General features: G+C 36.9%; 1 protein-coding gene across 1 annotated transcript in view; it reads left to right on the top strand.

The window, feature by feature from the left end:
* THSD7A (thrombospondin type 1 domain containing 7A) overlaps window positions 1–15,102 on the top strand; it is a 300,728-nt gene that overhangs the window by 86,362 nt on the left and 199,264 nt on the right. Inside the window, exon 3 of the mRNA XM_075082924.1 lies at window positions 997–1,541. Coding sequence (XP_074939025.1) covers window positions 1,382–1,541 — 160 coding nt within the window. The 5' untranslated portion in view covers window positions 997–1,381. The remainder of the gene's footprint in view (window positions 1–996; window positions 1,542–15,102) is intronic.

Raw genomic sequence — 15,102 nt, 5'->3', positions numbered from 1 at the left:
CTGAAGGTTTCTTCTTTAAACAACAATAGCTCCATCATTTTCAAACTCTGGGTCCTGTGTTCCTACTGTGTGGTTTTGTAGCTGTTTGCATTTTTAATGAAACTTTTTGAAGATGATAGCAGTTTTCTTGAAAATTTCTCATTTGATTTGCAGTTTATAGGTGTCCGAAACCTGATCTTTAGGCTTGTTATTGCATCTGTTCTCTGGGTAGTGGGTGGGAGAGATAAAGATCCCTATTTAAAAAGCTTTGTCTCTCTCCAGGTTTTTGTATCATCATGACAGCCTAACGTATCCAGAATACTTTCATATGTAAAACTCAGTTTTAAAAATGATTGATAACTTGATCTTCAAATTATTTACAATTACATAGTTGACATTTATGAATGTATACATACTTGTGTACATATGAATGTGTACATACTTGCTGGATAGGAGAGGATGTTATCTTGCATTATATATTGCATGCATACTTTATCTACCACGGAGGTGATGTGCTTACACTTACGTACACGTTATCATATACATATATTCATCTGTCCTCAGAGCAGATAGCTATATGTTATTATCTGAAACAGATTTGATAAATATGCAAGGCAAGTTAGGGTTTTTTTTTCTGCATTTTTTTCTGCATTTTTTCCCACTTCCCTTATAAGGTCTTAATTTTCTGTTTAATGCATGTGTAATCACTTTTTTTTTTGTTGTTTACAAAATGGTTAATGCAGCATACATATTTTTATCAGGACAAATGTCTGATGCTCTCTTAATTAATATATATTGTTCTGGTTATATCTGTTCTGGTTGTATGACTTGTGTTTCTGAAGCATGTCTGATGATGATTTCTTCTTTTCTTCATAGTATGTCTCTCCCTGGAATATCCCAAATGATACATGTCTGGGAAGCCAGCGTTTTGCAGTCACTCTCTGCATTGAGATTACAGCACTGGGCTATTTGTGTTTCTCCTCATCCGTGTTTCTCTCTGTCTCTCACTCTCTCCAGCTGGTGTAAATGACTGCTGCTGCCTCCCAGAGCAAGATAACCTGCTCAGTCAGCTGGAGCCCCCTGCGGACAGCTGTCTCGCTTTTAGCTGATGGAAAACTGCTACTAACCGCTGAATGGAAGAGCGTGGAGCAGCAACCATACTAGCAGCAGCAGCCGCCGCAGCCGCCGTCACCGCCGCTGCTGCAGCAGCCAGAGAAAGCAAGGACTCTATTGTTCCCTGGTGTTAAACAGTTTTCCCTTTTCAACTGCCATGCACAATAGCAGGAGAGAGGTTTCCAGTCCCCTTCTCCCTGTGCGGAAATTCTGAAGAAGGGAATATTATTTGAAGAAGGTTTCGTGGTCGTGCTGCGGCTTTTGGAGGTGGCAGCAGGCTGCTGGAGGCATGGGGTTGAGCGAGGGGAGCTCTGCTTTCTGCCGTGGTCCAGGGGTTTCCGCTGTGCCAGCCTGGTGCGTGGGAGTTCTTGTGCTTCTGCTGCTGGGAATCTGGGACGCTCATGCACAAAGTGAATTTCAAACTTCATCGGTGTATTTGTGGAAGACCGGTAAGTAAGGATGCTGTGTTACACAACAGCAGTGTATTTATTTTTTGTTGTAAGTAATAACCTTTTTGTGTGCTTTGTATATGTGGAGAGGGAAAGTTAAATCTAAATTACTAACGTTTACTTGCATGATTATAGGGAAAAAAATTAGGTCACCTTCTAGGATTCCCCTAGCCAAGCAAATATGGCAATTAAAAACATTATATCTGTGACTCTGTGGCACTGTCACTGGGGTCTCTTAAGTATCTTCTGTGTCTTCGGAGGTTTTGCATTTTGTTTAGTAGCTCTGTGTTGTATGTAAATAGCAAAGGTCAGGGCATTAGTGCCTGTCCACAATGGGAAGGAACATTTGTTAGACTTGGAGTCAGCAACGTTAGCAGTGCTCTAAAAATATTGACTTTTCACAAAGAAAGATGTAATTCAGCATGTCTAATCTTTGTGCTCTGTGCTGACATGTAATATATTCAGGATGGTAATTGATGGGGAGTTGGGTTTGTTAAATTTAGGTTTGTTGCACAGTATATAGGACACGTGAAAGCTAATGATGGATTAGGTGAAATAATCCAAGTGATGCCAGATCTCATAACCAAAGAGCCAAAGGCAAATAGGCTATGTGAATTCAGCACCACACTAGATAGATAATTTCCTCTGCTTTGATGCTAATGAGTTACGTGTCTGTTTTAAAGATTGCATAGTCATAACAGTGTTCCAACTGTAACTTTGCATTAAAAATCAGTGGGGAATTTTCCTGTGTCTGTTAATATATGACACTAATTCAGAACTTTCGCAGTGATTAATATGTGCATTTTAGTTGTCTAATACAGTTTTAGTTACTATGTAAGTAGAGTCAAAGTCTCCTTTAGGAAATGTAAAAATTTCAAGCCAGTAAATATTTCACATTGGCTTCGGCAGTTGGCTTTCTTCCTTGTATGTTGCCAGGAATAAAACAATCCAATAAGTAGTAGTTTTGTTTAAAATCTGCTTTTCCATTAAAGGATAATATAGTCGTAACAGAGAGTGCAACAAATTATTTGTCTGAAAAACAACTTTGAGAAGAACCCAGCCTTCTGCCACAGAAGCAGATCAATTTACAATTACAGTGATATCCTGAATTTTTTAAGAGGCTCCATCTATCTAGCAGCTCAGGGAGGAGATTAAAAGGAACTTCATTTAAACAAGAAGACAAGCTTTCCAATAACACCAGAAAGAGAAATCTGAAGAGGAGAAAATCCTTTGCAACTTTCACTTCTGACTGAAAGATGGGCCACACAATGAGAGTGACCCATTTTCTTTTTCTTTTGAGCCACTGACAAATTCAAAACATAGTTTTCAGTTCCATTACAGATTTGTAAATGTTCAGCACACACTTAAAAAGAGATAAAATATATACGCATGTTTAGATAAAAGCACAGTAATGATATGATGTTTTCATAAAGCTTTCTACATTTATTCTAAATTGCTAGGCATCAGTAGAAGAAACTCTCTGGCATTATATTATGTCTCTATTCAATGGATTGTATTTAAAAATATTAAAATAGTAACATAGGTTGAGAATAATAACACCTATAGTTAACTAATACTTACAAACGTGTACTGTCAATTTGCTGTGGACTTAACTCCACTTTCTTTGCATAAGGTACACATGCTCTCACGTAATGCCAGTTAAACCAGCAAGAAGGAAACTGGGTTGGTTTTTGTTTTCTCCCCTTTTCTCCCTTCCAGGCAAAGACTGCTCTTAAGAAACTTTTGTTTAGGACAGGTATGATCTAACTACACTGCCTGATGAAGAGCTAGTTCTTCCCTTCAGCTTTTCTTCTATGACTCTCCTCTGGTTTTTCTGCAATGAGGAATAGGATAAGCATGCTCACTGTACAGGTTTAAATATATTAATATCGGTGATTTGATGATAACATAATGAAAAACAAGTCAGAGTGGCTCTTTTCAAACAATGAATGGCAAGATGCAGTGAATAAGGTGTTTGGCTTCTAATTAAATCTTTGCACTCTTTTTCTTAGCTGTTTATCAAGTTTTGCTGTTTTCCCCCTCTTTGTGGGAGGTTGTAGAAAGTGAACTAGGAGAATCACTGCTCTGTGATCTGAAAGGATATCTAGTATGGGGTGTGTCAGGTTCAGCTGAAGTATCAGAGGGATTAATAAAACTGAACAGTAGTGAGCTCATCCAACTCAGACGGTATTTTACTTTTCCTTCTGTGAAGGAAGGGGTCAGGGGAATGTGTGGCTAAGACTGTGTCTGGGAAATCAGCTTGATTATATGCCTTTTGGGACCTGTTATGTCCATTTTCTGAGAAACATGCTATCTTTGTATTGAATTTAGTCTTGTATCAGCTTTTGTAAGTGCTGTTCATGACTTGCATGTGTCTGGTTTTTATGTCTAAAGATTTTTGAAATAATGTCTTGGTGTATGCTGCTCTGTGTCTTCTATACTGGTTTACTGCACTGTGTTCTCTTAAGGATGCCCTTGACAATAATCTGCAAGGGTTATGAGGTTTGAGTTGAGGCATTCTTTCTCCTATAAAATAACACTTGTGATATCTGGTACAGTTTCCTTATACTTTTTTTCTTTTTTTTTTTTTTTTTGTGGGGTTGGTATTCTGTTTTATAGGGTTTGGGTTTTTGTTGTTTTGGGAAATGGGGCAGGAGCATTCTTCTAATTCAAATTTCAACTGTTTTCTTCCAACTTACGAAAACCTCTCAGGGGTCGTGACTTTTCCTGTCTTAATAGACATCCTCCTGTCTACTACCATAAAAATCTGAGGTGTTTGTAATACTCAGGTTAACCATTTAGAGGTTTAATTATCTTCAATTCAGCATGGACAGTGTTGTGAACAACCTGCTTTGGGCAGGTAGATTGAACTAAATGATCTCCAGAAGTCCCTTTTGCACTCCACCATTCTGTGATACGGATGTCATCACTGAGTCATTTCTACTTCTCCAGCTGAAACTGCTTTAAAGTTTTGGCTTTTATAACTTTTTTTGATCTCCTGTGAGGATGGGTATTTGCTGTTGCATATTTATGCTGCAATTATGGTGTGCTCAATGGACCTTCAGTGTTTTGAATGGCAGTTAGATGAACATAGTTGATAATAGTTACTAGTCTTCAAACTAGGTTTCTCGCCAAACGTTCTTATTCCATACCATGCAGACCTGGTGTGTGCATTTTTTTCCGATACAAATACACAGCTGGTTCATTTTGTGTGGTCACTGGGTTTCTTTAACATAAATAAAGCGAAGTCTCCATCTGTGCAGAATAACTGGCTCTTCACAGCAGAGTGATGTAACAGCTAGATTCTCAGAGTTGAGTCATGGTGTCCGTCTGCTTGATGATTTGAGGTAGAGAACAGCAGTTTTTAGCAACTCATATAACAGAGGTTGTGGTATTAGGGTGTGGTGATTCCACTGATGTGAGATGGATGCATGCTGCTGAGTTCTGGTCTTCTGAAGTTGAAAGAATTTTTGAGTGACCTGTTTTGTTCAACAGTAACTGCCCTTCTCTGAGTCTACTGATTTCATTCGCAATGAAAAGTTGTTTGGTTCAGGTTCTACACTGCTACATTGAACTTCTGTGAGTTCCTCAACTGTTTTAAATTTCATTCATATTCTACCTTAAGTATTACGAAGCCTTATTGAATTGTTTCTATATATGCAAAAAAAAAAAAAAAATCTATGTGCCACAATTCAGTAAAAACTGCTTGTGTTAACTTTTGTTAAATGTTATTGTCCAATTTCTTTTATGTTTAAAGTGAAATTTTCATATCCAAGAACAGCTTTTTAATCTTGTTTATACTGCCCATCATAGCCTATGATTTTGATGTATCTGTTAGTTTTTGCAGTGAACAATGTGAAGACTTCTGATTCCTAAATAAAGACTGCTATACAGTTATCGCTCTTCCAGAAAAAGAAGCAGCATATTTTTCTTGGTGTGTCATTTCGTGATGCAGGCCATTTCTCCACATAACTGACTAAGCGTAGGCATTTCTTGCCACATCAGAACTCTCCTTTACTTCTCTCTACCCTGCGCTTCATGTGTTTCTGTTAAATCAACAGACACGGTGATCTGTGATGTGCTGTCAGTGTTGGGTTTAATGCCTGCCTACAGTTACTAATATAATTCCTGAAGTGCTGCACAAAATCTGCAAGGTTCGATCACACTAAAATTGCTGCTTCTGACAGTTTGAAGTAATGCGCGTTATACTCTTGAAGCGGAAGACACAGCATTGGATTGATGTCTCTGGAACAAAAGAAGTCATAAGAAAAAATCTGGGAGGCAGTGCCTTTACCATCATTATCTGTTTTAAAGACTATTGATCAGTCCTCAGATAGTATAGATCAGCATAGCTCTGCTGAATTATTTGAGCTACCTGCAATTGTGTGATACCAAGACTTGGTGTTCCTTACAACACTTGCAGCTGGATGTTTTCCCCTTCTTTTTAACAAAGGTAGAACTTGAAAAAGACTTTCTGTAGGTAACAGTGCCTTTTTAAAACTAAAGGTGAAAAATCTCTGTTTCCCGAAGAGAGCACTTAACTATCTACATTTTTATGCTTATGTTGTGTCTTACAATGTGAGAACTGGTCCTTAGATAATGACTTGCTCAACATTTGAGGCAGTGGACAATCAGAGGAAAGGTGGTAATTTGGGTGTAGGAAACATGCAGAAAATCACATGTACTCTTGGGGTAGTGGAGGCCCTGAGTGAAATTAGTGTGCTAACTGGTTTCCAGTGGGACCAGAGGGGTGTTGCAAGCTCTGCAGCCCAAGGGCTCTCCTTAACCTCATTCTGAGCTTTTTTGGGCAGCAGCATCTCGATGTGACTTTGTCCTGTTCCATTGTCTTGGGAACAGGACTGTGCAAGGGCCTCCTACTTCACCTGAAGAGCCTATGAACAGATGTTTTTGCTGTTTCAAGGTGTTACTGTGGATCTATAACCAAATCACTGTTCTTCACTGCTTGATATGAACTTGGGTCTCAACCCTGCCTTCCCCCTCCCCCCCCCCATTTTTAACCTCTTGGTTTCCCACTGACTCACGGAGTAGAACAAACACAACTTCTGTACTGTCGCGTCTCTGCCAGGTTTTACAATTTTTACTGGTTCCAAGGCCCAAATCCATTTTAAAATGAGTTTGGTGCCACAAGTGGAATTGGAGAGAGGAGGGTTTGCAACACTTTGGCTGAAATTCCTCTTCTAACACCTTTGGTGGCTAAGGAAAAAAAATCAATTAATAAAATGTCTTTATTTTGTTTTCCCTATGTGTGTCCCTAGGACTATCCTAATTTTCACAGGACTGAGTGTTCCTATCTCATATTAATGCCTGAGGAGAGCAGAAGTCCTTCCTAGGACTGGCAGTCCAGCAGGCATTTCAAAACGTGTGTAAATACACACTGACAGGAATGATCACAAGGGAAGAGGGAGAGAGAAAAATTACCTAACCAGCCCTCTGATTAAAGCACTTACCTTTCAAAGGTTGTGTCAGTTTGTTTGCTGAAGCTGCTCCATCATATAGCAGAAAATTCCCCATTTGTTTCAGGTTGTTTTTTTGGTTTGTGGGTTTCTTGCTTTGTTTTGGGTTGGTTTTTTCCCCCTCCAAAATCAGAGTAAAGAATTTTTGCAGTAATTGCAACTTGAGACTGGAGACAGGTAAGCCTATGTCAGTGAATAGGAAACTCCCTATTTTAAAGAGATTATGAAGAAATGATCTGAAGAGGCGGATTAGATGTGGAGACCTAGGGAAAATGCTAAATGAGAAAAGATGTTTTAACTTGAGGTCTGACTGTCAGGAAGAGAATTCACATATGATGATGAAAGAGGGCAATGAGGGCCTCTTAAAGGGGAAAATAGAGCTCTAGTTATAGCATTGTGAACTTGAGCTGGTACCTACACGTCCTTGGGGAGGGAGGGAGAGGGTGTCAAGATTTTTAAACAGCCAAAGTAAAACATGTTTTTCAGAATTAATCCTCTTGATTCTCAGGTCTTCAGTTACAGAATAAGATAAAAGGAGTATTATTAAAAGCTGCATTTCATCAGCTTTTCAAAGAATAAAAATTATTCAAGCAAAATGTTAAAGATGCTTTACTGTTACCTCATTGATTTAAAATATAAATGATCCTCCAGGACTGATTGTGGTTAATTGTTGGTTACATAGGCCCTGCATAAATTCGTATTAATTAGAGTTAGAATTTATCACTTCTATTGCATTCTGTAAGGTGCATCTAAGCAACCACACTGTTTACTGTCTGTCTCCCAGTTAAATTTGACTTTTATGTAGTCAAATGGTGCTTGTCTACCTATGACTTGAATAAGGAAATATTAATTTTGATTAGGCATCTTCATTACTCCTGCTCTTTTTCCTAATTTATAAAATATCCTTTCAGATTTTTTATTCAAGAGAAATTGTGCAAGTCAAGTATTAAAGTCTCTGATTAACGCAAAAGGTTTTTAGTGCAGCTTGGCAACAAAACATTTGGCAGGGATGCAGAAAATGGTTGCTTTAAGGAAATGATTTACAAATGTTTTTTTAGTAATCTGTCCTTATTTAACAAAATCAGAGTAAATATTTAAATGTTTGGAGAAAAATTTTGTGCTGCTGAAATTCTTTTTCTTAGGCAGTTACTTTGCCATATCTGAAATAGGAAAATAGAAAAAAGTGTGGCTGATATAAGCGTCTAGTTAAGATAAACAAGTAGTTGCTCTGGGCTAATGGTTGAATTCACTTGTAGGATAACATTTTGAAGCTGTCAGAAAAGTGGAAAATGGTAGTTGATCATGTTGTACTGGTAGCTGATAATGTCTGGATTGTTTTTAGCAAGTGCCCTGGAGTGCTTATGCTAACTGGATAGGCTGAATCCCTCAGCTTATAGGGATGCTGGAATAACAGAATACCTCAAAGGCTATGGGTTGTTTTGTTCTGTAGGCTAGCTGCTCCAGTGTCAGATTAATTCAGTTTATTATTATCTTATAGACCAGGATTTAACTTTACAGTTCCCAACTCCACTTGACATTGATATCATCTTTTATCGTGTTCATCCACTCAGTTGTTCAGATGTCAGAAGCGTGTATCTTTTAAGACAATACAGATTTAATAGAAAGCCCAATTCCTGTGTTATGAAGGCTAGTATTCTCAAAGAAAAGTAGTAATCTATGTTTTGAGATAATATTTGCCATTTTATTGATTAAATTGCACATTAAACTACATACTATAGCTGAGAAAGTAATTTCTGGGGTTTAGGACACTACTTGGGTGCCTCCATGGGATGGGGCTGGGAGACCCTTTTCTGGATGTAGGTCCAGTCAAAAATCTCTGTTCCTGTTTCTTAGACTGGTGAAGATGAAGAAAAGAGATGGGTTCCTTAGGAGGGTAAAGATCTGTTTAAATTTAGAATGACAGAAGCTGAAGATCTGGTTGTTTGGGTGTGCAGCTCAGAGAGGCAACAGGCTGGCAGAGCCTACAGTTGGAGGCAACAGCAGTGTTGACTTGGGATTTTCTTTTATGGATTTCTTCTTTCCTTTTATGTATATTTCTGTCTAGTGAAGCAGTAAAAATATATGGAGTTACTAAAATTATGGACAAATTAGATGAAGGAAATATATCTAGAAACCCTAAAAAAAAAATCACATTATTTGGTAAAAGTTTCCCTAAATGATCACAATTAAAATAACTGTGTTAGATTGGGTGCTAAAACTCAAACAAAAGGGAACATAAGCAGTTTTGCTACCACTAGCACAAATTAATCTCCCCTAGAAATCCCATTATTTACCACTTTCATAAGAATGCTGTACAGTGTTAAACTTATCAGCATCTGGGATTTCACACACAATCCAACAGACATTTATTGTAGCAATCAGCATGTTCTCAGCATTAATTAGCACTGTGCATTTCGGTGCGGCTGACATTTCTGGAAGTTGTCAGTAGACCACAGTAGCTGTGTTTTAATTCACTTCCTGTATTTTGGGAGCATTGACAAGATTGTGTTGGTGTTTTTATGTCTGTGGAACAGAGAAGGAAAATCTGGTGTATTTGCATGGATTCAGGGAAGGAGTGGCATTAGATACAGCCCTTTTTGACTGGCCCAAGTGGAGGTTTCTTGTATGATCCCTAGTGAATGGTGTTGCTGGAAACACAGCAAGCTTGAAAATTTCCAGATGCTGGTAAGAGTTTTCCACGGGCATTCTGAGAGAGTGGGAGAGAGATAATAAGTAACTGGTTTTTGTAGACTGTTTATATTGCATAAAGTGAGTTTGAGGATATTAATTGGAAATGTTTTCTGATTTAATGAGACGTACTTAAACATTTTAAAGATTGATGACATCTGCTAATCCAATGAGAAATTTCTTAATTAGATATGTTATTACTTTCTACCTCCTGTATTATGCAAAATGAAATGTTTATATTAGTGAACAATAATATAACTCTCCCTATGTGTGCTGGGGAATAGCTATTTTACCAGTAAGCCATTAGAGAAATAAAGAACAGAACAGAGAGAGATTGTTTTATAATGACTTGCATTTGTACAGTGCCTGGCACAATTGAATTCCCTTCAACTGCTGGTGTTTCTCTGTACCACAGCTTTATACAAAATGAGATAATTAAGACTTGTTAAAGATGCTGTTTACGAAGATAAATTATTAACATTCTAAAAGAATATTCAAATAATTTCAAGTGCCAAAAATAGTTCAAATCAAGGTGCTGTACTAGACGATAATAGAGGAGAAAATTATTTTCATAAGAAAACAGTGTTATGAAAATCCTTGGAAGCAGGATCAATTGTGAAATAGGTCCAAAATGCATTGTTGGGATAAAATGTCTTCAGTAGTAGGAGGAATGTTTTCAAATGTTACTTAGCATTTCCACATTTACAAATTTGGCAGTCTTCCCTTCTTCTGTTTGCATGTAGGAAAACTCTTGTTTTGAATTCAATATGAATGTGCTTCATTGTCCTAAAAGATCACTTGCATTATGTAAAGTTTTGCAGTTTTCTATTGACCGGTTGAATCAAGTGTACATTGTGATGAATTTTGTTCTGTTTTATTCTGCTTTACTTGATTTGCTTGTAATTTTCGCCCTGATTAGGGGCAGAGGTGGAGGAAGAGGGTAAAAGCCATTACAGTAACAGTAAGACTGCTACCTCTTGCCACTACAAGCCAGTAAAGAGGCTGGATCCTGAATCCAGTCACAGCTCTGCCAGTGGTTTGCAATGGTGACATTAGGAATCTGTTTCCTCTTCTGTAAAGTCATGTTTATGTAAGTATAGTTTTCTGTAGGTCTCTGTGCAAAAACAAAACAGAAGAAACTTTGAGAACTGTGATTTATGATAGAGGTGTCATACAGTTCCGAAGAAATCAATGTTTTAGCACAGTTGTAGTAGTCATGTGCAAGCAAAAATGGAAGGGATTAGGACATTTGGGAAATAGGAAGAAAGAAGTAAACATGAGTGGAGAATGCAAACATGAAAAGCATGGGGCAAGCAACCAGCAGCTATTTTCTGTTGAATACAAATACTTAAAATAGATTGTGAGACTGAAAAAATCAGGGGGCTGAGAGAAGGCAGTAATTGCTATGTGAACAGATGCAGAAATTTTTTAACTAACATGGGTTTTCTAATTAATCTGCCTAGAAGCTATTTTTGTACATTTCCAACCATACATATATTTGTGTGTGCGTGCTTGCACGTGTGATATATATGTGATGGTCTGAAAACATTACTGAACAACGCTGTATGGATCCAGTGGCACTACCTTAAAATACCTATAACAGTAGGTTACCTAGGTCTTCTGTGTCTGAGTAAAACAGTAGCACAGCTTGAATTTGTGGTTACATCTAATATGAGAAGTGTATGTTTTTTATATACCACTAAACTATTTTAGGAAATTCCAGCTTTGCTGCTGCTTCTTAGCTTGCTGTTTTTACATACTTTGCAGCATACTTTGAAGGCTGTCATTGAAACAATTTTTTTTTTGTTTGTAACCCTAAATGAAATTCACAGTCAGCATGGCTTTTCAGACAGAAGCTTTGGAAAGACCAGCTTGTTCCTGTAAGACATACTTGGTGCCATGTAGAAGATAATGAAAGGAAGAGGAGGGAGAGTGATAAAGCGACTGAGCATGCAAGGAAGATTTGTAGTCTTTAACTTGACGTGGATGAATGACTTGTGGCTCTCCATATTTCAACTTGATATATGAATGTCAACACCTTGGGAATAGTTTGGGTACCTGAACCATAAAGCTAGGAAATTCAGGTCATTTTCTACACTATACTTCTGTGTCTTTGTATGGAGCTGCAGGAGAGTCTATGGGCTGTGCTGCACAAAAGTGAGTTCTCCGAAACTGCAAAGTGCATACCATGAAAGATCTGTATAGATGATTTATATATTTACTAGTGATAAATATTTCATTTTCCCCTCTGTGTTTAATATTCTTTAAAAGCTTTATGGAATAAATCAAGATGATGAGTATATGTACTGATTATAATTGAGTCTTTGTTCTTTTTTCATGGTACAGATTTCAGCTATTTTATCAGATGTACTACCAATTATTTGTGATGGAAGTAACTCAACATTTACAATGTTGTTATATGGATATAAGACAACTTGGTTTTTGAGATAGCACCATTTTTGTCTTTTTCTTATCATACTTCTGTAAGAAGTTAATTTTATTGCTCTGAGAATGTTACGTAGCAAATGCCTTCCCTTGAAAATACTGAATTTGCTAGGTCACAGTGCTTCCTAGTTTCTCCTGAACAGTGTAATGCTTAGTTTCTCTCTTTATACAGAAGTAATAGCCTTTAGGATCAGGGTCCAAAACTAAATGCTAAAATTCTGTAGTGAAGATTTTACTTTTTGGATGCAGAAATAGGTTTTCCAAAACAGGTACGTGTTTTTGAAGCCTCACATATAAGGGACATTGCTGGTTAGAAATGAAGTAGCAATTCAGTGAACTGAAAATTACTGCCATGCAAAACAGGAAGAAAAGGCTCTCAAAATGACAATTTTTTTTTTGCTTACAGAAAGTCTTCATCACTCTTACTTAAGAAATAGAATATAGGTGAGTTCATATCAATGAGAAATCTTTTGTAATATTATTAGACTTAGAAATGAAACAGTGAACCTGTGTAAGTAAAGTATGTATTGTTACTGTTCATACAGAGATGCTAATTTGGGTATAAGCCATTGTAAGAAAGTTGATAGTGGATAATTTACATCTGAAGTAGCTTATGTATCCTTTACAAAGGTTGTATACACATCTTCTGGACTAATAACCTTACTGTTTTAATAAATTAAAGTCAATCTTCAATATATGCCCATACCTTTCTAACTATATTGTTTTCTCAGCAAGTAAAACACTGTTATCCAGAAAGTTTATCATACTATGAATGGAATCCAGTCTGTGTATAATCCCCTGAGAGTGATGAGTAGCACTCCTACAGGCAGGCATTCATTAACGATATATGGATCTAAGGTGAACTTCAGATGAAGGTGCAACTTAATTAAAGATAAAATATTAAAAGGAAGAGCAAAACAATTAGTTTTCAGTTTTGTGATACCTATATTAGTTGCTAATGCAATTTAGGTTTTCAATTTATTTTCAATTCAAGACAGACATTCATCAGCTTTTATATAAATTTTACCAGAGGAAGTTATTTTGGAAAGACAAAATATATTAGGATGCAATAAAACAAAGGTGACCTGCTTTCTGTATAATGAATCAGATTGTCTTTTTGTTAACTTTTTTTTCTTTCATTGAAAGTATTTCAAATGAAAGAAGTTATCATTGGCTAAGGCTTACTAAATCTTCAGAATGATATCTAAGTAGTTCAACTTGGATAGGGAAAACAGATTAACTAATAGCACATCTGGAAAAAAAACCCCAAACCCAAACATAAAAATTGGAGTGTAGAACATCAAAGACAGCATGGCAATTAAAAAGAAAATTTACTTTTGGGTTATATCGCTTCACCTGTGTCTGGAGCTAACAGGCAGAGGGTTCATTCTAATTTGCTGCAGTTGGTTACAAACAAGGAGTCCATTTGTAGTAGTGTTGCTTTTGGGTTTGAATTTTTAAAGTAAAGATGAAGAAGGCTCCCTGAAGATAGAAACTCATTAAGAAAGCCAAAGGCTTTTTGGAGAATACATTCTGTTCAGGGTGGTTTTTTTGTTCCCCACTTTGTATGTCTCACAGCACACTGCAGCTTCTAATGAAAAAATAATGCAGTTCATTAATCTGGAAAAACTTCTGAAAGTAGCTACATTCTTACAGTATTCTGGGAATTAGTTTGAACATAATTGGTTGGATGTCAATATTAAAAAGCACTCTAATGAAAAAGGAAATGCTCAAACTATGATAGCTTGCTGCTTCTGATGAAAAATTTAATGAGGCTGAATAATTACCCATTTTCTGTTCTTTTTTCCCAATCTGCCATGTCTTTCCTAAGCTCTGCTTTTCATTTATTGTAAATATTTTAAGCGGTAGGATTTCTATCACTGTAATTGAAAGACTACACTATTGTCTGTGTGTCACACTATTTTATAGCTAGTTTGCCTTTTCCTGTAATCCTTTTTCCCTTCCTGACTAGATTACTCAAGAAGAGTATTTGTCAGTTGTCATGCCCCACAGCTATCGCTTAGCTGAACTGTGCTTAGTGAACTCTAATCTTTCTTGATAAATCAACCTATTAGTGTTGCGCCAAGCAGCACGGCATCTGCCATTTACATAACGGTTACTCTAGTTGGTTTAATGTGACTTGTATCTTCTAACCTGAGGTTGAGAATCCCTTCCTTCTGAGATGTGATCATTGCCCAAATACATATATTTTCCGGTTACTGAGTTGACTGTTAATCACTTATTTAATAAAGTTATGAAGCATATGGAAGCATGGAAGTTGGGATTTTTCATGGGGAACCTATTTTAAGGAAAAAAGAAAACCAAAACAACCATACCCTACCCACCCCAAACACAAAAACCACAAAACCAGATTTTTCAAGTGGAGGGCCTTTTCTTCTGATAACTAAGTTTCCACAGAGTGCTATGGTATCTAACAGTTTGATATGATGCACACTGTTTTAAATGTTTTGATTCTAGGTGCAGTACAGATATTCAGATAAGAAATGAAGCATTGAGACTAGTTCTTTAAAATGCAGTGTTTGTATATACAGAGGTTTTAATAAGTTTTCAAATATGTCATCTATGATATTTGTTCTTTTTGCTTTTTTGGTAGAGATGATAGTTTTTAGGTCCCCATCCCATTTTCTCATATGACTTGTATTAGCTCTTCCATATCCTACCTCTTTTCTGTCTCCATGGGCTAACAGATGCTGTATGAGATGTTTGCCCCCATGACCTGGGTCTGTATTACCTGCCTGTTCAATAACTGCTCAGTATTCTGGAGAAGAAACGTGCTCTTACTGCCATATTTCCCTCCCTGCAAGAAGAAATAGTGGTTCACCTTTTTGTGATGTTGTATTAATGCACTTCCACAGAGAAAAATGTGAGACACAAAGACAGATCTCATTCTGTCAACATCTAAGAATTTTTATCAAAGATGAATTGAAATTAGA

This window comes from Phalacrocorax aristotelis, chromosome 2 (assembly GCF_949628215.1).
Source record: "Phalacrocorax aristotelis chromosome 2, bGulAri2.1, whole genome shotgun sequence".
Taxonomy (NCBI): Eukaryota; Metazoa; Chordata; class Aves; order Suliformes; family Phalacrocoracidae; genus Phalacrocorax; species Phalacrocorax aristotelis.
This window is presented reverse-complemented; position numbering and strand designations above follow the sequence as displayed.